Genomic DNA, 23,818 nt, shown 5'->3' with positions numbered 1-23,818 from the left:
TAATAGAGAGGGGTCAGGACATGCAGAGCATTGTGGTTATGATAGAGAAGTGTCAGACACACAGAGCATCGCAGTCCTGAAAGAAAGTGGTCAGGACACGCAGAGCAGCTTGCAGGAGTGGCCTCAGGCTGGATAGGGAGCTCCTGCTGACCCCTGTTCACGGTTTTAAGTGCCTACATTTTGCGCATAACCATCAGAACTCGAAGATGGAGAGAAGTGTGATACTGTCCTCAGCGCTGCTGTATCTAAGCCTGTGATACCCTACACAGATTGAACAGTGGGTGTATTGTGTATTCACTGTGTGGATATTGGCGCGGATTATCAGAATATGATTACAGTAATGTATCAGGTCTGATCTGCTGTAAATTATAATAAGCACATAAATGAATATAAAGCTGGATAATTCAGAGACAGATCACCGGGTGTATCCACACACTGATTAGCACAGCCTCCCCTAATGATCAGACTCACTGTACCACAACAAGGGGGCTACACAGCCGGGGAACGAGGGCCTCTATATTCAGGAACCAGGATTTAGATCAAGAATCATTTACTGAGAATTTATCACTGAACCCAACTCAGATGTACTCTAGGACAGTGTATCTAATCCCAATATATGATGCCGTCTGATGATTGCCCGTATCTAATCCTATCCTGGGTGAGAAGGTCTGCTGAATTGTGTATCTAATCCTAATATGTGATACCATCTGATGACCTCCTGTATCTAATCCTATTCTGAGTGATGTCTGGTGAGCTGTGTATCTAATCCTATTATATGATACCTTCTGCTGAGCCGTGTATCTAATCCTACTCTGTGTGATAGTGTCTGCTGAGCCGTGTATCTAATCCTATCCTGTGTGATACTGCCTGCTGAGCCATGTATATACTCCTACCCTGTGTGATACTGTCTGCTGAGCCGTGTATATACTCCTATCCTGTGTGATACTGTCTGCTGAGCCGTGTATCTAATCCTCTCCTGTGTGATACTGCCTGCTGAGCTGTGTATCTAATCCTATCCTGTGTGATACTGTCTGCTGAGCCGTGTATCTAAACCCATCTTGTGTGATACTGCCTGCTGAGCCGTGTATCTAATCCTATCCTGTGTGATACTGTCTGCTGGGCCGTATATATCTAATCCTATCCTGTGTGATACTGTCTGCTGAGCCGTGTATCTAATCCTCTCCTGTGTGATACTGCCTGCTGAGCTGTGTATCTAATCCTATCCTGTGTGATACTGTCTGCTGAGCCGTGTATCTAAACCCATCTTGTGTGATACTGCCTGCTGAGCCGTGTATCTAATCCTATCCTGTGTGATACTGTCTGCTGGGCCGTATATATCTAATCCTATCCTGTGTGATACTGTCTGCTGAGCCGTGTATCTAATCCTCTCCTGTGTGATACTGCCTGCTGAGCTGTGTATCTAATCCTATCCTGTGTGATACTGTCTGCTGAGCCGTGTATCTAAACCCATCTTGTGTGATACTGCCTGCTGAGCCGTGTATCTAATCCTATCCTGTGTGATACTGTCTGCTGGGCCGTATATATCTAATCCTATCCTGTGTGATACTGTCTGCTGAGCTAAGTATCTAATCCTATTCTGTGTGATACTGCTTGCTGAGCCGTGTATCTAATCCTATCCTGCCTAACACTGTCTTCTGAGCTATGTATCTAAGCCTATGCTATGTGATATTGTCTGCAGAGCTGCGTATCTAAGCTTACTCTGTGTGATACCATTCTTGGTGCCGTCACACAGTTCAAGGTAAGAATAGATGATCACGCTGCAGGATACATCTCTCGGCTCGGATACGCCCGTCAGTCAGGATTCTACGTTTTGCCATTTTTTTCGCAGGATTGACAGCTTCAGATAGATTTCTGACATGTGAGGACACAGGATCCTGAGTGACAGCTCTGCAGAATCGTTAATGCTTCCACCCGCACTGGCAACAGATTAACAAGACTCTAGAATAAGTGCAGGCAACAAATGAAGAACTACATATCCCAGAAGACCCGCCCTCTAGGATTAGGTATTATTATGACTCTCCTTTATATTACGGGATTATTTACTCGTAGTCATTCATGGGCAAAAAACAGCTGGAGTGGTACAAGAGACTTCATCAAGCGCATGGATATTCAGATCCATTATTGCTAAGGCTCAAAAAACCCCTAATATAAGGTGTGACGAACTGAAGGCGGGTGTGGGGTGATTTACTTCTCACAGCTGAGGGTTTGTCACAGTGTATAGCAGTGCAAGCTGAACACAGCAGACATACAAATCTCGGGGGAGCTCCTCCTTTGAGGTCAGCGTCCTGTCAGCGCCCCCTGGTGGTGACATTTTATGAAATTGATCTAAGCATGACTCATGGCCTGGAAGCAATGTTAGAAAAAAAAAAATACCTTGGAAGGACGAAAAAGTCTTCTCTCATCCTTGCACAAACAAATATGGCCGCCTCCTTTTTATTTTGGTAAAAAAACAATAAACCTGAAGAGTTGCACAGACCTGAACCTCATGCGTGGGATCAATGTAGCGCCTCCAAGCACACGCCGCAGCACCGGTTCAGTGTGGCCATTTTTTGGAAAGCCTGGCTGGTCCCATTCCCACAGCTATTTGGATGGCAAAAATTGTTCTCGAGCCGCCCTCTCCATAAAAAGACGAATGAAGGGGCCAAACAAAACCCAGGCGCTACCATGCTTCGCGGTGCCCCCCAGCATCTTGCTCTTGATTCGACCCCCAGTTGTGGGAAGCTCTCCATAGCCTGGGAGCGTAATGGGGTGATCGGAATGGTGCGCCATTCTCTCTCCTAAACCGCCAGGCGCTGACCGCCTCTAATCCGCGGCCGCAGTCTCCTTCCACGATGTAACCTGCATTTATGGAGGAATACAGCAGAATTGATGCTGATTGGTGGCCGCTCGGGGGACACTTTGATCCATAAAAGGCCACTTTGCGGGCACTTTGCAGCGCGGCGCTGTCACACGGCAGCGGCTCCGGGCTGATCATGATAAAGCTTTATGGCCGGGCTGTTTGCATCTAAGCGCCGAGTAATGGAACGGATTCATTTGGCTGCAATTAATGTTAATGTCGGCTATGAAAATCGTCATTAAATACCATTTTAAAATCCATTCAATTTGCATCTATGGAGCCCCATTTACTCCTCACAAGCGCCCGGCGCATCAGCTCAGACTCCCCCGGATAGTTAACCTTCTGCTACCCAAGGAGTCCCAACATAGAGTTAAAAAAAACAAACATGGCTGCCAGCTTCCAGAAACAGCGCCACACCTATACTCAGGCTGCATCTGGTATTGCAACGCAGTGCATGACCTGAGTATAGGTGGTGATGATTTCTAGAAGGAAGCAGCTGTGTGTTCCTTATCCTGCCAGTGCCAGTGATTCTCTTTATTTTTCAGTTATATCAGTATCTAGAAAAGTGACAAGCAATATGGCCGCTCGTCACCTACACTCTATCTGCCAGAACACAAGACTGCAATACCATTGCCCTCCCCATGGTTCTAATGACCTGGCCCAGGTGACTATAGACTTAGACAATGATTATGGATCAGTCCATTACAAGTGCAGGGGTGTTCAGCCTTAATATGGACATAGTATTGGAGGATATTTTTTTTGGAGACAGAGCTAATTGCCGGTGGTGCAGCATGGCCGTGTCCTCTCAGCACCTCTTGCCGTTCCCACCTGGACGCAATGTTGTTCCAACTCCTGTAAATTGCTACTATGGCCAATTTACACCTGTAAGTGTCCTCTCCTGCGCCCTCGGAACTACAGGCCACCTTCATGGGCTCTTATCTAAAGTGCATGGCAAGAGGTGAAGTGGCGCCCAGGTGGGGGCCAACACCTCTGATCAGACAGATTTACCACTGGGGGGGCCGGGATGGGATTCTGAGGATCCGCGGGAGTGAAGCACTTTGCTGGATTGGACCCCGGTGGCTGCGGTTTTACGCTGAACCTTTTAAAATTCCACGAGACGTAATAGGATTGGCGGGAGACGAAAGGCACGCTATTTCTATCCCCGGAATGAGGAATAACAGGTCGAGGTGAACACCACTTCCTATGGAGAACGCCGGAGTCGCTCGCGCTGAAGAAACTTTACAAACTTCCATTTACAGAAACCTGATCTCTTTGTACTGTCCACACTATCAGAGAAAAAAAGAAGAACACTTCTCCTTTAAATAATACCCAAAGGTCCCCATTACTAGGGTAGTGACTCAGCTTTCCACAAGCTCTGAATGTACGGTTTCCTATACAATATGGCGGCATGTATTTTCCAGATAGTTCTGACGCTCACCTGGTGCAGATGCCGTAGGCCATGTCTTGCGGGAGGCGCAGGCTGCGCGGTTTCACCCGACCTTCATTGATTGGGCGCCAGATGTTATGGGTGTTGCGGAAAGCTTGATGTTCGGCCACAGTCACCAGTCCGGACTTCACCGCTTCCCGGTTTAGGGCGATGAAGTTACTCTCCAGCTTCCTCTGATGAGCCTTGGCCTCCACTGACTGCCAGTGTCCGATGGCTGATCATGGAGAAGAAAGGGAGCATCAGAGGCGGCATTAATAGTGTATAATATGTGGCGGAATTCATTGTGTACTATATGTGGTGGCATTAATTGTGTATAATATGTGGCTGCATTAATCGTGTACTATATGTGGCGGCATTAACCGTGTATTGTATGTGGCGGCATTAATCGTGTACTATATGTGGTGGCATTAATCGTGTATTATATGTGGCGGCATTAATCGTGTACTATATGTGGTGGCATTAACCATGTATTGTAGGTGGCGGCATTAATCTTGTATTATATGTGGTGGCATTGTGTATTATAGATGGCGGCATTAACTGTATAATATAGGATATGTGGCGGCATTAAACATGTATTACACATGGTGGCATTGATTATGTATTAGATGTTACGTGAGAAAAAAGTGCACTAGTTTTCTGACCTATATTGCTAGATTTGGCTGCATTTTTTCTGCCTTTTGTTGCTATGTGATATGTGGCAGAATTGTGTATTATAAGTGATATGTGGCGAAACTGATCACGTAAGGGATGCTATGCTGGAGTATCTGAAGAGGAATAACCTCAATAATAACCTCATGACCCAATACCAACATGGGTTTACTAGGGACCGTTCCTGCTAGACTAATTTGATCAGTTTCTATGAAGAGGTAAGTTCCGGACTGGACCACGGGAACCCAGTGGATGTAGTGTATATAGACTTTTCAAAAGCTTTTGATACGGTGCCACACAAAAGGTTGATACATAAAATGAGAAGGGGGTAGGGGAAAATATGTGTAAATGGGTTAAGAGCTGGCTCAGGGATAGGAAACAAAGGGTGTTTATTAATGGAGCACACTCGGACTGGGTCGCGGTTAGCAGTGGGGTACCACAGGGGTCAGTATTGGGCCCTCTTTTAACATTTATTAATGACCTTGTAGGGGGCATTCAGAGTAGAATTTCAATATTTGCAGATGACACTAAACTCTGCAGGGTGATCAATACAGAGGAGGACAATTTTATATTACAGGATGATTTATGTAAACTAGAAGCTTGGGCTGATAAATGGCAAATGAGCTTTAATGGGGATAAATGTAAGGTCATGCACTTGGGTAGAAGTAATAAGATGTATAACTATCTGCTTAATTCTAAAACTCTGGGCAAAACCGTCAATGAAAAAGACCTGGGTGTATGGGTGGCTGACAAACTCATATTTAGTGGCCAGTGTCAGGCAGCTGCTACAAAGGCAAATAAAATAATGGGATGCATTAAAAGAGGCATAGATGCTCATGAGGAGAACATCATTTTACCTCTATACAAGTCACTAGTTCGACCACACTTAGAATACTGTGCACAGTTCTGGTCTCCGGTGTATAAGAAAGACATAGCTGAACTGGAACGGGTGCAGAGAAGAGCAACCAAGGTTATTAGAGGACTGGGGGGTCTGCAATACCAAGATAGGTTATTACACTTGGGGCTATTTAGTTTGGAAAAACGAAGGCTAAGGGGTGATCTTATTTTAATGTATAAATATATGAGGGGACAGTACAAAGACCTTTCTGATGATCTTTTTAATCATAGACCTGAAACAGGGACAAGGGGGCATCCTCTGCGTTTGGAGGAAAAAAGGTTTATGCATAATAACAGACGCGGATTCTTTACTGTAAGAGCAGTGAGACTATGGAACTCTCTGCCGTATGATGTTGTAATGAGTGATTCGTTACTAAAATTTAAGAGGGGACTGGATACCTTTCTTGAAAAGTATAATGCTACAGGTTATATATAGTAGATTCCTTGATAGGGTGTTGATCCAGGGAACTAGTCTGATTGCCGTACATGGAGTCGGGAAGGAATTTTTTCCCCCAATGTGGAGCTTGCTTTTTGCCACATGGTTTTTTTTTGCCTTCTTCTGGATCAACATGTTAGGGCATGTTAGGTTAGGCTATGGGTTGAACTAGATGGACTTAAAGTCTTCCTTCAACCTTAATAACTACCGTATATACTCGAGTATAATCCGACCCGAGTATAAGCCGACCCCCCTAATTTTGCCACAAAAACTGGGAAAACTTATTGACTCGAGTATAAGCCTAGGGTGGAAATGCAGCATTTACCGGTGAATTTCAAAAAATAAAAATAGATCATTCTTGCCCCATAGCTGTGCCCCACATAGTGCTCTGCACCATTCATGATTGTCCCTATAGCTGTGCCCCATACAGTGCTCTGCACCGTTCATTATTTCCCTATAGCTGTGCCCCATACAGTGCTCTGCACCGTTCATTGTTGCCTATAGCTGTGACCCATATAGTGCTCTGCACCGTTCATTGTTCCCTATAGCTGTGCCCCATATAGTGCTCTGCACCGTTCATTGTTCCCTATAGCTGTGCCCCATATATGCTCTGCACCGTTCATAGTTTCCTATAGCTGTGCCCCATATATGCTCTGCACCGTTCATAGTTCCCTATATAAAGCTCTGCCATGGCCACTGCTGCTGCAGTAAAAAAAAAAAAAAAAGCCATACTCACCTCTCTTGATTGCAGCTCCCGGCGTCTCGTTCCGGCGCCTCCATCTTCCCAGCGTCTCTTTGCTGACTGATCAGGCAGAGGGCGCCGCGCACAGTATACGCGTCATCGCGCCCTCTGACCTGAAAAGTCAGAGCGCAGACGCCGGGAAGATGGAGGCGCCGGAAAGATGGAGCGGCGCCCGGCGGCTGGAACGTGGACAGGTGACTATTAAATACTTACCTGGTCCCGACGTCCGGCTCCCCGCCTGTCACAGCTGGTCTTCGGTGCCGCAGCTTCTTTTTCTAATCAGCGGTCACCGGCAGCGCTGATTAGAGAAATGAATAGGCGGCTCCACCCCTACGGGAGGTGGAGCCGCCTATTCATTTCTGTAATGAGCGGTCCCACGTGACCGCTGAAGAGGGGAAGAAGCTGCAGCACAGAAGACCGTGGGACGGCAGGGACAGCGCGAGGATCGCTGGGACTAGGTAAGTATACCTCAGCGCCCTCACCCCCTCACCCTGCCACCCACCTTGACTCGAGTATAAGCCGAGAGGGGCACTTTCAGCCCAAAAATTTGGGCTGAAAATCTCGGCTTATACTCGAGTATATACGGTATGTTACTATGTATTATACGTGACATGTGGCAGAATTAATCATGTATTATATGTGACATGTGGCAACATTAGTTGTGTATTATATGTGAGATGTGGCAGCAAAAAGTTAATTTATTTCAGTTCTTCAAGACAAAAAGTGAATCTCATATTATATAGAGTCATTACAAATTTTATCTTCAATTTGCTTAACTGTTCACAATAATAATAATAATAATTGTTATGTATACAGCGCCAACATATTCCGCAGCACTTTACAATTAAGCGGGGACATGAATTTTGACCAGGGGTGTCCAAACTTTTACATGCCACTGTATAGATAGATAATAGATAGAGGGACAGAGATGTATATATATATATATATATATATATATATGTGTGTGCATATATATATATATATATATAGATATATATATGTGTGTGTATATATATATATATATATATAGATAGATATATATATGTGTGTGTGTGTGTGTGTGTGTGTGTGTGTGTGTGTGTGTGTGTGTGTGTGTGTGTGTGTGTGTGTGTGTGTATGTATATATATATATATATATATATATATATATATATATATATATAGTGGTGCAGTGACCAATGTTACAGCCAGGGGGCGCTGCGTGTGCACTTCAAGATGCACTTGGAGGCATAATTGTGATAAGACAAAGTCCGGCAGAATTGTAGGTGGCCGGTACACTCTGCACTGTCAGTCAGAAGTTGTGTTGTGGTCTGGGACCTATAGTCCCATGTGTAAATGTTTAGTTCCAAAGGGACACTGGCAGGGCTAGTTATGAGAGATGGGAGGGTCAAACTAGCCACACACACCCACACGCCCACCCAAGGGAGTGGTTACGGGTATGTAATGTGACCAGGGTGTGGGTCACATGGTTCCGGTGTTTGGATCTGAATGGTCCAAGTGCAAGGCCCTGAAAGCCTGTGTTGGAAGTCCTGGGAATAGGATTCCTGAACAGCACATGGTTGGGCTTTGGCACTGTGTGGCCTGTGTGCTATAGGTCCTGGAAGAACCTGAAGACCGTGGACCTGGACGGTCTGTGTTGAGGACCTGGGGCTGACGTGAAGTCAGTGTGAGGAGTGGAACTCCTGAAAAGTAACCCCGGACAAGGGGATTATAATATACGGCAGAGAAGCCTATCTGCTATATGAACTGTCTGATGTCCTATCATGTTTCATGGATGTAATGAAGCCGACTGTACTCTATCTGGTTTATGCGGGGCTTAAATAAACCGAATTGCCTGCTTATGTGAAGTAACCTGTTGTGAATTCTGTGGTCAAGGTCCCTCCTGTGGTCATGAGTGGTACTTCGGCTGGTTCTGTCTATGAGCTTCCTCTGGTGGATGTGAGTGGGGCTGCGGCTTCTGAGTTTCCTTCCTCAGGTGACGAGGTTAAGTCGTTAGGTGCTGCTCTATTTAACTCCACCTAGTTCTTTGTTCCTGGCCTCCAGTCAATGTTCCAGTATTGGTCTTGCTCTCTCCTGGATCGTTCTTGTGGCCTGTCTGCCCTGCATAAGCTAAGTTTTGCTTGTGTTACTTTTGTTTGCTATATTTTCTGTCCAGCTTGCTATATTGGTTTTTCTTGCTTGCTGGAAGCTCTGAGACGCAGAGGGAGCACCTCCGTACCGTTAGTCGGTGCGGAGGGTCTTTTTGCGCCCTCTGCGTGGTTGTTTGTAGGTTTTTGTGCAGACCGCAAAGCTATCTTTCCTATCCTCGGTCTATTCAGTAAGTCGGGCCTCACTTTGCTAAAATCTATTTCATCTCTATATTTGTATTTTCATCTTTACTCACAGTCATTATATGTGGGGGGCTGCCTTTTCCTTTGGGGAATTTCTCTGAGGCAAGGTAGGCTTATTTTTCTATCTTCAGGGCTAGCTAGTTTCTCAGGCTGTGCCCGAGGCGCCTAGGTCTGGTCAGGAGCGCTCCACGGCTACCTCTAGTGTGGTATGATAGGATTAGGGATTGCGGTCAGCAGAGTTCCCACGTCTCAGAGCTCGTCCTATGTTATTAGTAATTATCAGGTCACTTTGCGTGCTCTTAACCACTAGGTCCATTGTGGTTCTGAATCACCAGTTCATAACAGTAACCGTGCCTGTATGCGTTATTCCCATGCCATGCGATAGTCCCCCAAGACCCGTAGTAAGGGAAACGCTACAATATTATATATATATATATATACTAGATCAGGGGTCCCCAACTCCAGTCCTCAAGGCCCACCAACAGGTCATGCTTTCAGGATTTCCTTTGCATTGCACAGGTGATGCAATTATTACCTGGGCAAGACTAAGGAAATCCTGAAAACATGACATGTTGGTGGGCCTTGAGGACTGGAGTTGGGGACCCCTGTACTAGATGGTGGCCCGATTCTAACGCATCGGGTATTCTAGAATATGCATGTCCACGCAGCCACGTAGTATATTGCCCAGCGACGTAGTATATTGCCCAGCCACGTAGTATATTGCCCAGTCACGTAGTATATTGCCCAGTCACATAGTATATTGCCCAGTCACATAGTATATTGCCCAGCCCCGTAGTATATTGCCCAGTCACGTAGTATATTGCCCAGCCACGTAGTATATTGCCCAGTCACGTAGTATATTGCCCAGTCACGTAGTATATTGCCCAGTCACGTAGTATATTGCCCAGCCACATAGTATACAGCACAGAGCCACGTAGCATATTGCCCAGCCACTTAGTATATTGCCTAGCCACGTATGTCACCGGTTAAAAAATAAAAAATAAACATACTCACCTTCCGATCCGAGGGCCCCTTGTAGTTCTGTCACCTGTGCGAGGTACAGGTGGCAGCTTCCGGTCCCAGCCTGCTCGCGCAGGGCCTATGATGATGTCGCGGTCACATGACCGTGACGTCACGGCAGGTCCTGCTCGCGCAGGCACGCAGGGCCTGTGATGACGTCACAGTCACATGACCGTGACGTTCCGGCAGGTCCTTCTGCCAGACGATCTGTGCCAACGGAACGTGGCGGTTGTATCGCGAGGAGCGGGAAAGGCGGCGTAGGTGAGTATATAATCGTTTTTTATTATTTTTAACATTAGATGTTTTTACTATTGGCGCTGCATAGGCCGCGTCAATAGTAAAAAACTTGGTCACACAGGGTTAATAACAGCGGTAACGGAGTGCGTTACCCGCGGCATAACGCAGTCCATTACCGCGGGCATTAACCCTGTGTGAGCAGTGAGCGGAGGGGTGTATGCGGGCGCCGGGCAGTCAGTGCGGGGAGTAAGGAGCGGCCATTTTCTTCCAGACTGTGCGCGTCGCTGATTGGTTGCGGCAGCCATGACAGGCAGCTGCCGAGACCAATCAGCGAACGAATAACCGTGACAGAAGGACAGACAGACGGAAGTACCCCTTAGACAATTATGTATATACTAGATTGTGGCCCGATTCTAACGCATCGGGTATTCTAGAATATGCATGTCCCCGTAGTATATGGATAATGATGATTCCAGAATTCGCGGCAGACTGTGCCCGTCGCTGATTGGTCGAGGCAACCTTTATGACATCATCGTCGCCATGGCAACCATTATGACATCTACGTCGATACTGTGCGGGATGTCTACGTCCTTTATGACATCATCGTCGCTGTGCCTGTCGCTGATTGGTCGATGCTTGGCGGCCTCGACCAATCAGAGACGCGGGATTTCCAGGACAGACAGACAGACAGAAGGAAAAACCCTTAGACAATTATATATATAGATAGATATAGATATATATATATATATATATCTAGAGCTAGATATCTAGATATATATCTATATATATATATTTATATATACACCGTATATATTATGTATATACACACACACACACACACACACACACACACACACACACACACACACACACAGTACAGACCAAAAATTTGGACACACCTCATTTAAAGATTTTTCTGTATTTTCATGAGTATGAAAATTGTAAATTCACACTGAAGGCATCAAAACTACTGTATGAATTAACACATGTGGAATTATATACTTAACAAAAAAGTGTGAAACAACTGAAAATATGTCTTAGGCTGGGATCACACATGCGAGAAGTACGTCCGAATCTCGCATGGTAATACCCGGCACTGCTGCCGTCTCTCTGGAGCGAAGCGTGCGGCTGCACTCTCCGCTCCTGAGTGACGGCAGCAATGCCGGGTATTACCATGCGAGATTCGGACGTACTTCTCGCATGTGTGATCCCGGCCTTATATTCTAGGTTCTTCAAAGTAGCCACCTTTTGCTTTGAGGACTGCTTTGCACACTCTTGGCATTCTCTTGATGAGCTTCAAGAGGTAGTAACCGGGAATGGTTTTCACTTCACAGGTGTGCCCTGTCAGGTTTAATAAGTGGGATTTCTTGCCTTATAAATGGAGTTGGGACCATCAGTTGTGTTGTGCAGAAGTCTGGTGGATACACAGCTGATAGTCCTACTGAACAGACTGTTAGAATTTGTATTATGGCAAGAAAAAAACAGCTAAGTAAAGAAAAACGAGTGGCCATCATTACTTTAAGAAATGAAGGTCAGTCAGTCCGAAAAATTGGGAAAACTTTGAAAGTGTCCCCAAGTGCAGTGGAAAAACCATCAAGCGCTACAAAGAAACTGGCTCACATGAGGACCGCTCCAGGAAAGAAAGACCAAGAGTCACCTCTGCTTCTGAGGATAAGTTTATCGGAGTCACCAGCCTCAGAAATCGCAGGTTAACAGCAGCTCAGATTAGAGACCAGGTCAATGCCACACAGAGTTCTAGCAGCAGACACATCTCTACAACAACTGTTATTATTATTATTATACATTTTTAGAGCGCCATTTATTCCATGGGGCTTTACATGTGAATACGAGGCAAATATAGACAAATACAATAAACATGAGCAGATAACAGGCACACGGGTACATAAGGAGGGAGGACCCTGCCCGCGAGGGCTCACAGTCTGCAGGGGATGGGTGATGAAACACTAGGAGAGGGTAACTGTTAAGAGGAGACTTTGTGCAGCAGGCCTTCATGGTAAAATAGCTGCTAGGAAACCACTGCTAAGAACAGGCAACAAGCAGAAGAGACTTGTTTGGGCTAAAGAACACAAGGAATGGACATTAGACCAGTGGAAATTTGTGCTTTGGTCTGACGAGTCCAAATTTGAGATCTTTGGTTCCAACCACCGTGTCTTTGTGCGAGGCAGAAAAGGTGAACGGATGGACTCTACATGCCTGGTTCCCACCGTGAAGCATGGAGGAGGAGGTGTGATGGAGTGGGGGTGCTTTGCTGGTGACACTGTTAGGATTTATTCAAAATTGAAGGCATACTGAACCAGCATGGCTACCACAGCATCTTGCAGTGGCATGCTATTCCATCCGGTTTGCGTTTAGTTGGACCATCATTTATTTTTCAACAGGACAATGACCCCAAACACACCTCCAGGCTGTGTAAGGGCTATTTGACCCAGAAGGAGAGTGATGGGGTGCTACGCCAGATGACCTGGTCTCCACAGTCATCAGACCTGAACCCAATCAAGAGAATGCCAAGAGTGTGCAAAGCAGTCATCAAAGCAAAAGTTGGCTACTTTGTAGAACCTAGAATATAAGACATAATTTCAGTTATTTTACACTTTTTTTTGTTAAGTATATAATTCCACATGTGTTAATTTAATAGTAATAGTTAATAATAATAGTTTTGATGCCTTCAGTGTCAATGTACAGTTTTCATTGTCATAAAAATACAGAAAAATCTGTAAATTAAAAGGTGTGTCCAAACTTTTGGTGTGTACTGTGTGTGTGTGTGTGTGTGTGTGTGTGTGTGTGTGTGTGTGTGTGTGTGTGTGTGTGTGTGTGTGTGTGTATACACACACACACACACACACACACACACACACACACACACACAGCTCAAAAAAAATAAAGGAAACCAAACAACAGAATATAACTCAAAGTAAAACAAACTTCTGTGAAATCAAACTGTCCACTGAGGAAGCAACACTGTTTGAAAATCAATTTCACCTGCTGTTGTGTAAATGGAATAGAAAACAGATGGAAATTATTGCCAATTATCAAGACACACTCAATAAAGGAGTGGTTCTGCAGGTGGGGACCACAGACCACATCTCAGTACCAATGCTTTCTGGCTGATGTTTTGGTCTCTTTTGAATGTTGGTTGTGCTTTCACACTCGTGGTAGCATGAGACGGACTCTACAACCCACACAAGTGGCTCAGGTAGTGCAGCTCATCCAGGATGGCACATCAATGCGAGCTGTGGCAAGAAGGTTTGCTGTGTATGTCAGCGTAGTGTCCAGAGGCTGGAGGCGCTACTAAGAGACAGGCCAGTACACCAGGAGACGTAGAGGGGGCCGTAGGAGAGCAACAACCCAGCAGCAGGACCGCTACCTCAGCGTTTATGCAAGGAGGAACATTGCCAGAGCACTGCAAAATTACCTCCAGCAGGCAACAAATGTGTATGTGTCTGCACAAACGGTTAGAAACCGACTCCATGAGGGTGGTCTGAGTGCCCGACGTCCACAGATGAGGGTTATGCTCACAGCCCAACACTGTGCAGGATGCTTAGCATTTGCCACAGAACAGCAGGAGTGGCAAATTCGCCACTGGTGCCCTGTGCTCTTCACGAATGAAAGCAGGTTCACACTGAGCACATGTGACAGGCGTGAAAGAGTCTGGAGACGCCGTGGAGAGCAATCTGCTGCCTACAACATCCTTCAGCATGACGGGTTTGGCAGTGGGTCAGTAATGGTGTTGAGTGGCATTTCTTTGGAGGGCCGCACAGCCCTCCATGTGCTCCAGAGGTAGCTTGACTGCCATTAGGTACCGAGATAAGATTGTCAGACCTATTGTGGGTCCATATGCTGGTGCAGTTGTCCTGGGTTCTTCATAATGAAGGACTATGCCAGACCTCATGTGGCTGGAGTGTGTCAGCAGTTCCTGCAAGATGAAGGCATTGAAGCTATGGACTGGCCCGCCCGTTCCCCAGACCTGAATCCAATTGAACACATCTGGGACATCATGTCTCCCACACCATCCACCAACGTCACGTTGCACTACAGACTGTCCAGGAATTGGCGGATGTTTTAGTCCAGGTCTGGGAGGAGATCCCTCAGGAGACCATCCGCCACCTCATCAGGAGCATGCCCAGGCATTGTAGGGAGGTCATACAGGCATGTGGAGGCCACACACACTACAGAGGATCATTTCTTTGTCTTGAGGCATGTTAACTGAAGTTGGATCAGCCTGTAACTTCATTTTCTACTTTGATTTTGAGCATCATTCCAACTCCACACCTCCATGGGATATTAGTTGTGATTTACGTTGATCATTTTTAGGTTTTATCGTTCTCAACACATTCCACTATGTAATGAATAAAGATTTACAACTGGAATATTTCATTCAGTGATATCTAGGATGTGGGATTTTAGTGTTACCTTTATTTTTTTGAATAGTGTGTGTATGTGTGTGTGTGTGTATATATATATATATATATATATATATATATATATATATATATATATATATATATATACACACGAGATGGTGGCCCGATTCTAACGCATCGGGTATTCTAGAATATGCATGTCCAAGTGGTATATTGCCCAGTCACATAGTATATTGCCCAGCCACGTAGTATATTGCCCAGCCACGTAGTATATTGCCCAGCCACGTAGTATATTGCACAGCGACGGAGTATACAGCACAGAGCCATGTAGTATACAGACTTAAAATAAAAAATAAACATATACTCACCCTCCGTTGAAGTCCTGGCCCTGCGTGCAGTGCACCCGGCAGCTTCCGGTCCCAGGGTTGGTATGGGCGCAGGACCTGTGATGACGTCGCGGTCACATGACCATCTTTGCCACCGGAACCTGCTGCTTGCATGGACTGGTCACCAGAGCGTCGCGAGGAGCGGGAAAGGCGCCGGAATGTGAGTATATGATGATTTTTTTTTTTTTATTATTTTTAATATTAGATCATTTTACTATTGAGGCTGCATAGGCAGCATCAATAGTAAAAAGTTGGTCACACAGGGTTAATAGCAGCGTTAATGGAGTGCGTTACACCGCGGCATAATGCGGTCCATTAGCGCGGCCATTAACCCTGTGTGAGCGCTGACTGGAGGGGAGTACGGAGCGGGCACTGACTGCGGGGAGGATGAAGCGGCCATGTTGCCGCCGGACTGCGCCCATCGCTGATTGGTCGTGGCATTGGTCGTGGGCGTTTTGCCACGACCAATCAGCGACTTGGATTCCATGACAGACAGAGGCCGCGACCAATGAATATCCGTGAGACAGAAGGACAGACAGAAGGACGGACAGATAACGGAAGTGACCCTTAGACAATTATATAGTAGATATATATATATATATATATACACATATACACACACACACACACACACACTTCTCCAAAAATTAGAATATCATCAAAAAAAGTTAATATATTTCAGTACTTCAATACAAAAAGTGAAACTCATATATTATATAGAGTCGTTACAAACAGAGTGATCTATTTCACATGTTTATTTCTGTTATTGTTGATGATTATGGCTTACAGCCAATGAAAACCCAAAAGTCATTATCTCAGTAAATTAGAATACTTTATAACACCAGCTTGAAAAATGATTTTAAAATCGGAAATGTTGGCCTACTGAAATGTATGTTTAGTAAATGCACTCAATGCTTGGTCGGGGCTCCTTTGACATCAATTACTGTATCAGTGCGGCGTGGCATGGAGGCGATCAGCCTGTGGCACTGCTGAGGGGATCTGGAAGCCCAGGTTGCTTTGATAGCAGCCTTAAGCTTGTCTGCATTGTTGGGTCTGGTGTCTCATCTTCCTCTTGACAATGCCCCATAGATTCTATATGGGGTTAGGGTCAGGCGAGTTTGCTGCCAGTCAAGCATAGTAATACTGTTGTTTGTGAACCAGGTATTAGTACTTTTGGCAGTGTGGACAGGTGCCAAGTCCTGCTGGAGAATGAAATTTCCATCTCCAAAAAGCTTGTCTGCAGAGGAAGCATGAAGTGCTCTAAAATTTCCTGGTAGACGGCTGTGCTGACTTTGGTCTTGATAAAACACAGTGGACCTACACCAGCAGATGACATGGCTCCCCAAACCATCACTGATTGTGGAAACTTCACACTAGACCTCCAGCAGCTTGGATTGTGGCCTCTCCACTCTTCCTACAGACTCTGGGACCTTGATTTCCAAATGAAATGCAGAATTTACTTTCATCTGAAAACACCTTGGACCACTGAGCAACAGTCCAGTTCTTTTTCTCCTTGGCCCAGGTAAGACGCTTCTGGCGTTGTCTAGTGGTCATGAGTGGCTTGACACAAGGAATGTGACACTTGTAGCCCATGTCTTGGATACGTCTGTGTGTAGTGGCTCTTGAAGCAATGACTCCAGCATCAGTCCGCTCCTTGTGAAGCTCCCCCAAATTTTTGAAGGCCCTTTTCTTAACAATCCTTTCAAGGCTGCGGTTATCCCGGTTGGTTGTGCACCTTTTTCTACCACACTTTTTTCCTTCCACACAACTTTCCATTAATATGATTGGATATAGCACTCTGTGAACAGCCGGCTTCTTTAGCAATGGCCTTTTGTGTGACTGACTTCTGGACATCTGTCAAGTGAGTAGTCTTCCCCATGATTGTGGAGCCTACTGAAACAGACTAAGGGACCTTTCTAAATGATTAGGAAGCCTTTGCAGGTATTTTTTTGTTAATTATTCTAATTTACTGAGATAATGACTTTTGGGTTTTCAATCATCAACATTAACAGATATAAACACGTGAAATAGATCACTCTGTTTGTAATGACTCTATATACTATGAGTTTCACTGTTTGTATTGAAGAACTGAAATAAATTTAGTGTGAAGCACCTGTATGTGGGGGGAAAAAGTGCATTCGTTTTCTGCCTGGTGTTGATATATATGATGGCATTAATCACAGATTATATATGATATATGGTGGCATTGATGTACTATATGTGATGGCATTAATCATGCACTATATGTGAAATATGGTGGCATTAATTGTGCACTATATGTGATATAATACATGATTAATGCCACTATATATGTGAAATATGTTGGCATTAATCGTGCACAATATGTGATCGCATTAATCATGCATTATATGTGATATATGGTGGCATTGATCGAGCACTTTATGTGATGGCAATAATCATGCATATATATATGAGGAAGAAATGCAAGATTCTACATTTGGGCAAGAAAAACGAAAATTACATCTATAGAATGGGAGGAATAAAACTAAGCAACAGCACTTGTGAAAAAGGCTTGGGTATACTAACAGATCGCATATTGCACATGAGTCAATGGTGTGATGCAGCAGCAAAAAAGGCAAACTTTTGTAATGCATTTTAAGAGAAGCATAGGGTCTAGATCACATGAAGTAATTATCCCCCTCTATTCCTCCTTGGTAAGGCCTCATCTGGAATATTGCGTCAAGTTCTGGGCACCACATTTTAAAAAAGACATTGAAAAACTGGAGCAAGTTCAGAGAAGAGCTATCAGGATGGTGAGCGAACTGCAAAGAATGTTCTACAAGGATCTGGGAATGTTTAGCTTGCAAAAAAAGAAGGCTAAGAGAAGACTTAATAGCTGTCTACAAATATCTGGAGGGAGGTCACAATGTAGAGGGTTCATCATTATTTTAATTTGCACAAGGAAAGACTAGAAGCAATGGGATGAAACTGAATGGGAGGAGACACAGATTAGATATTAGAAAAAACTTTAGGACAGTTAGGGTGATCAATGAGTGGGACAGGCTTCCACGAGAGGTGGTGAGTTCTCCTTCAATGACAGTCTTCAAACACAGGCTGGACAGACATCTGTCTGAAATGGGTTAGTAAATTCTGCATTGAGCAGGTGCTTGGGAACAATGACCCTGGAGGTCCCTTCCAATTCTAACATTCTATGATTCATTGGTGGGTCCATCGGCTCCCCCAATGAAAAAGGGCGAAATCTCCCAGCTCCCAGAAAAGGTAAATAGCCAAAGAAATCTAAAAAATCATCATTGCAGTGCTTGCACCCACCTTCTGCCACTCCTCCCTCTCTCAGTAAACTGTCCTGGCCGTAGGTGAAGTCTGGTCCTGGCAGAGAGTAACACCTTCTCTTTGTCTTTCCCAGCTCTGCCTAAAAGAACAAAAACTGGAAAATAAGAGATATATATATATATATATATATATATATATATATATATATATATATATATACAAAAATACTGAAAAGACAAATAACAGGTCACATACCAATACAACATAAATGTTTACAAAAAAGTCACTGGAACCAAATATATGAAGATAAAAGCAAATACATTGAAAATGAATTAACTACATTGATTTTATTTTTTATTCTGAATGTTCCTCCATTATCCGTAAACAAAACAACAGATATGGATATGGATGAAAATGTCAAAAGTTGTAGGGGAAGGAAACAACTACTGACACCACATTAGTGACCAAAAGATAGCAGACCAATTAAAGATTGAGTGACAAAAAGTGGCAAGCTAGGATGATTTATTCAAGAACAACTACTATAATACTGCCCCTATGTACAAGAATATAACTACGATAATACTGCTCCCTATGTACAAGTGTACAAGAATATAACTACTATAATACTGCCCTTATGTACAAGAATATAACTACTATAATACTGCCCCTATGTACAATAATATAACTACTATAATACTACCCACTATGTACAAGAATATAACTACTATAATACTGCCCCTATGTACAAGAGCGTAACTACTATAATACTGCCCCTATGTACAAGAATATAACTACTATAATACTGCTCCCTATGTACAAGTGTACAAGAATATAACTACTATAATACTGCCCTTATGTACAAGAATATAACTACTATAATACTGCCCCTATGGACAATAATATAACTACTATAATACTACCCACTACGTACAAGAATATAACTACTATAATACTGCCCCTATGTACAAGAGCGTAACTACTATAATACTGCCCCTATGTACAAGAATATAACTACTATAATACTGCCCCCTATGTACAAGAATATAACTACTATAATACTGCCCACTATGTACAAGAATGTAACTACTATAATACTGTCCATATGTACAATATAACTACTATAATACTGCCCCTATGTACAAGAATATAACTACTATAATAATGCCCCCTATGTACAAGAACTTTAGCAAAGAGGGGGTGGAGGGCACCATCAAACATAATAGTACAAAGAAGGGGGTCAACCCAAAGCTTGACCAACCATGAGACTCAAAAGACAAAAAGAATCAAGCTATACAGCAGGGACCACCACTAAATCAATTTTTGAAAATACAATAAATTTTATTTTGTCAACCAAAAACTGCACACCACACAATTAAAATCACTTAATACAAAGATGACATCTAGGGTTCCACATGAAGAACCCTATGTACAAGAACATAACTGTTATAATACTGCCCCGCATGTACAAGAATATAACTACTATAATACTGCCCCTCTATACAAGAATATACAGTGCCTTGCGAAAGTATTCGGCTCCCTGGAACTTTTCAACCTTTTCCCACATATCATGCTTCAAACATAAAGATATCAAATGTAAATTTTTGGTGAAGAATCAACAACAAGTGGAACACAAATATGAAGTTGAACGAAATTTATTGGTTATTTTAAATTTTTGTGGAAATTCAAAAACTGAAAAGTGGGGCGTGCAATATTATTTGGCCCCTTTACTTTCAGTGCAGCAAACTCACTCCAGAAGTTCATTGTGGATCTCTGAATGATCCAATGTTGTCCTAAATGCCTAATGATGATAAATATAATCCACCTGTGTGTAATCAAGTCTCTGTATAAATGCACCTGCTCTGTGATAGTCTCAGGGTTCTGTTTGAAGCACAGAGAGCATCATGAAGACCAATGAACACAACAGGCAGGTCTGTGATACTGTTGTGGAGAAGTTTAAAGCCGGATTTGGATACAAAATTGATTTCCAAAACTTTAAACATCCCAAGGAGCACTGTGCAAGCGATCATATTGAAATGGAAGGAGTATCATATCACTGCAAATCTACCATGACCCGGCCGTCCCTCTAAACTTTCATCTCAAACAAGGAGAAGACTGATCAGAGATGCAGCCAACAGGCCCATGATCACTCTGGATGAACTGCAGAGATCTACAGCTGAGGTGGGACAGTCTGTCCATAGGACAACAACTAGTCGTACACTGCACAAATCTGGCCTTTATGGAAGAGTGGCAAGAAGAAAGCCATTTCTCAAAGATATCCATAAAAAGTGTTGTTTAAAGTTTGCAACAAGCCACCTGGGAGACACACCAAACATGTGGAAGAAGGTGCTCTGGTCAGATGAAACCAAAATAGAACTTTTTGGCAACAATGCCAAATGATATATTTGGCGTAAAGGCAACACAGCTCATCACCCTGAACACACCATCCCCACTGTCAAACATGGTGGTGTCAGCATCTTGGTTTGGGCCTGCTTTTCTTCAGCAGGGATAGGTAAGATGGTTAAAGTTGATGGGAAGATGGACGGAGCCAAATACAGGACCGTTCTTGAAGAAAACCTGTTGGAGTCTGCAAAAGACCTGAGACTGGGATGGAGATTTGTCTTCCAACAAGACAATGATCCCAAACATCAAAATCTACAATGGAATGGTTCACAAATAAACGTATCCAGGTGTTAGAATGGCCAAGTCAAAGTCCAGACCTCAATCCAATCGAGAATCTGTGGAAAGAGCTGAAAACTGCTGTTCACAAACAATCTCCATCAAACCTCACTGAGCTCGAGCTGTTTGCCAAGGAAGAATGGGCAAAAATTTCAGTCTCTCAATGTACAAAACTGATAGAGACATACCCCAAGCGACTTGCAGCTGTAATCGCAGCAAAAGGTGGCGCAACAAAGTATTAAGTTAAAGGGGCCCAATAATATTGGACCCTCACTTTTCAGTTTTTGAATTTCCATAAAAATTTAAAATAACCAATAAATTTCGTACAACTTCACAATTGTGTTCCACTTGTTGATTCTTCACCAAAAATTTACATTTGGTATCTTTGTTTGAAGCATGATATGAGTGAAAAGGTTGAAAAGTTCTCTAGAGCCGAATACTCTCACAAGGCATTATAATGACTATAATACTGCTCCTATGTACAAGAATACAACTACTATAATATTGCCCCTATATACAAGAATAAAACTACTATAATACTGCTCCCTATGTACAAGAATATATCTACTATAATACTCCTATATAAAACAATGTAACTACTATAATACTGCTCACCATGGACAGTAATATAGACCTGCCTGTGCAGTGTCATTATTTTTGTTAGGTATTACAATTCCTCCGGGGGAAGCAATTGCTGGTGATAAGTTACCTGTGAATATGGCTTATCAGGTATAATGGTCTTATTTTCTCTGAGGTTTGTATAACAGTTATCTGGCAGTAATAGAAATTACCCAGAGTCCTCGGAGACACAATCCTGTAATTAAATTTTTCTTTGCTGATAGATTTCCCTGGGGTTTGATGAGGTTTCCTCTCCTAGTTAATATGGATATATGATAAGAACCTGTCATCTGCAAATCAGTACAAGTACAAACAAGAGGAACATACAGAATATTCTATAAGTATATCCCCTTCCGCAATTCTACATTCTACACCAAAGGTCCAGAAATGAGGAAGCTACAATTCCCAGCATGTATTGATAACCGCTAAAAAGCACCACCCATTTGTGGAGGAGCTGCGGGCACAAAGCCTAATTGACCAAAATCTTGGAAAAAGAACAAAGTGTTTTCTAAAATGGTTACCAAATTTTAAATATTTCTACTGTGTTTTCAACAAAAATAAAAAAATATATATACACACACACACTGCTCAAAAAAAATAATGGGAACACAAACAATAGACTATAACTCCAAGTAAATCAAACTTCTGTGAAATCAAACTGTCCACTTAGGAAGCAACACTGTTTGACAATCAATTTCACATGTTGTTGTGCAAATGGAATAGACAACAGATGAAAGTTATTGGCAATTATCAAGACACCCTCAATAAAAGGAGTGGTTCTGCAGGTGGGGACCACAGACCACATCTCAATACCATTGCTTTCTGGCTGATGTTTTGGTCTCTTTTGAATGTTGGTTGTGCTTTCACACTCGTGGTAGCATGAGACTGACTCTACAACCCACACAAGTGGCTCAGGTAGTGCAGCTCATCCAGGATGGCACATCAATGCGAGCTGTGGCAAAAAGGTTTGCTGTGTCTGCTAGCGTAGTGTCCAGAGGCTGGAGGTGCTACCAGGAGACAGGTGTTATGATCTGGTGGCCTAGGAGCAGCATGTGATGTACTCTGGAGAAGGTGGTACCTGTGCTGACCGCAGACCCTGAACTTAGCACCGCAACTAGAAGTAGCCGTGGGATGTACCTAACACTCCCTAGACACCTCGACACAGCCTAAGAACTAACTTCCCCTAAAGATAGAAACGGGAAAACTATCTTGCCTCAGAGAAAATCCCCAAAGGATAGACAGCCCCCCACAAATATTGACTGTGAGAGGAGAGGGAAATGACATACGCAGACTGAAATCAGGATTTAGTAAAGGAGGCCTTTCTAGCTAAAAAGAAAGAATAGGACAGAGTACTATGCGGTCAGTATTAAAACACTAGAAAATATCCACCACAGAAAATACAAATCTCCACATCTGACTAAAGACATGGAGGGTATATCTGCATCTCCAGAGATACAGCTTGGCTGCAAAAAAATCCTTACACAGACAAAGCTGGACAAGACAAAACATGAAAATGCACAGAACTATAAGGCCCACAGCATGTGGACAGCAAAAACAAAGCCAGAACTTATCTTTGTTGAAAAGAACAGCAAAACAGGAGAGACCAGTCAGGGATGTGAATCCTCCAAAAACAATGGACAACTGGCACTGACTAAAGGATCAAGCAAGACTAAATAGCCCAGTCCAAATTGCAATAAGTGGACACACCTGATAAATGCTGCGATCCAAAGACAGCAGCACTACCACTCATAACCACCGGAGGGAGCCCAAGAGCAGAGTTCACAACAGACAGGCTAGTATACCAGGAGACGTGGAGGGGGCCGTAGGAGGTCTACAACCCTGCAGCAGGACCACTACCTCAGCCTTTATGCAAGGAGGAACAGGAGGAAC

General features: G+C 43.7%; 1 protein-coding gene across 2 annotated transcripts in view; it reads right to left on the bottom strand.

The window, feature by feature from the left end:
* Positions 1-23,818, bottom strand: part of CFAP77 (cilia and flagella associated protein 77) — a 170,463-nt gene that overhangs the window by 44,517 nt on the left and 102,128 nt on the right. For both annotated transcript variants that reach the window (XM_069747582.1, XM_069747581.1), the window contains exons 2-3: positions 18,674-18,773; positions 4,296-4,518 (exon numbers count right to left, since the gene is read on the bottom strand). In XM_069747582.1, coding sequence (XP_069603683.1) covers positions 4,296-4,518; positions 18,674-18,773 — 323 coding nt within the window. The remainder of the gene's footprint in view (positions 1-4,295; positions 4,519-18,673; positions 18,774-23,818) is intronic.

This window comes from Ranitomeya imitator, chromosome 2 (genome assembly GCF_032444005.1).
Source record: "Ranitomeya imitator isolate aRanImi1 chromosome 2, aRanImi1.pri, whole genome shotgun sequence".
Lineage (NCBI taxonomy): Eukaryota > Metazoa > Chordata > Amphibia > Anura > Dendrobatidae > Ranitomeya > Ranitomeya imitator.
This window is presented reverse-complemented; position numbering and strand designations above follow the sequence as displayed.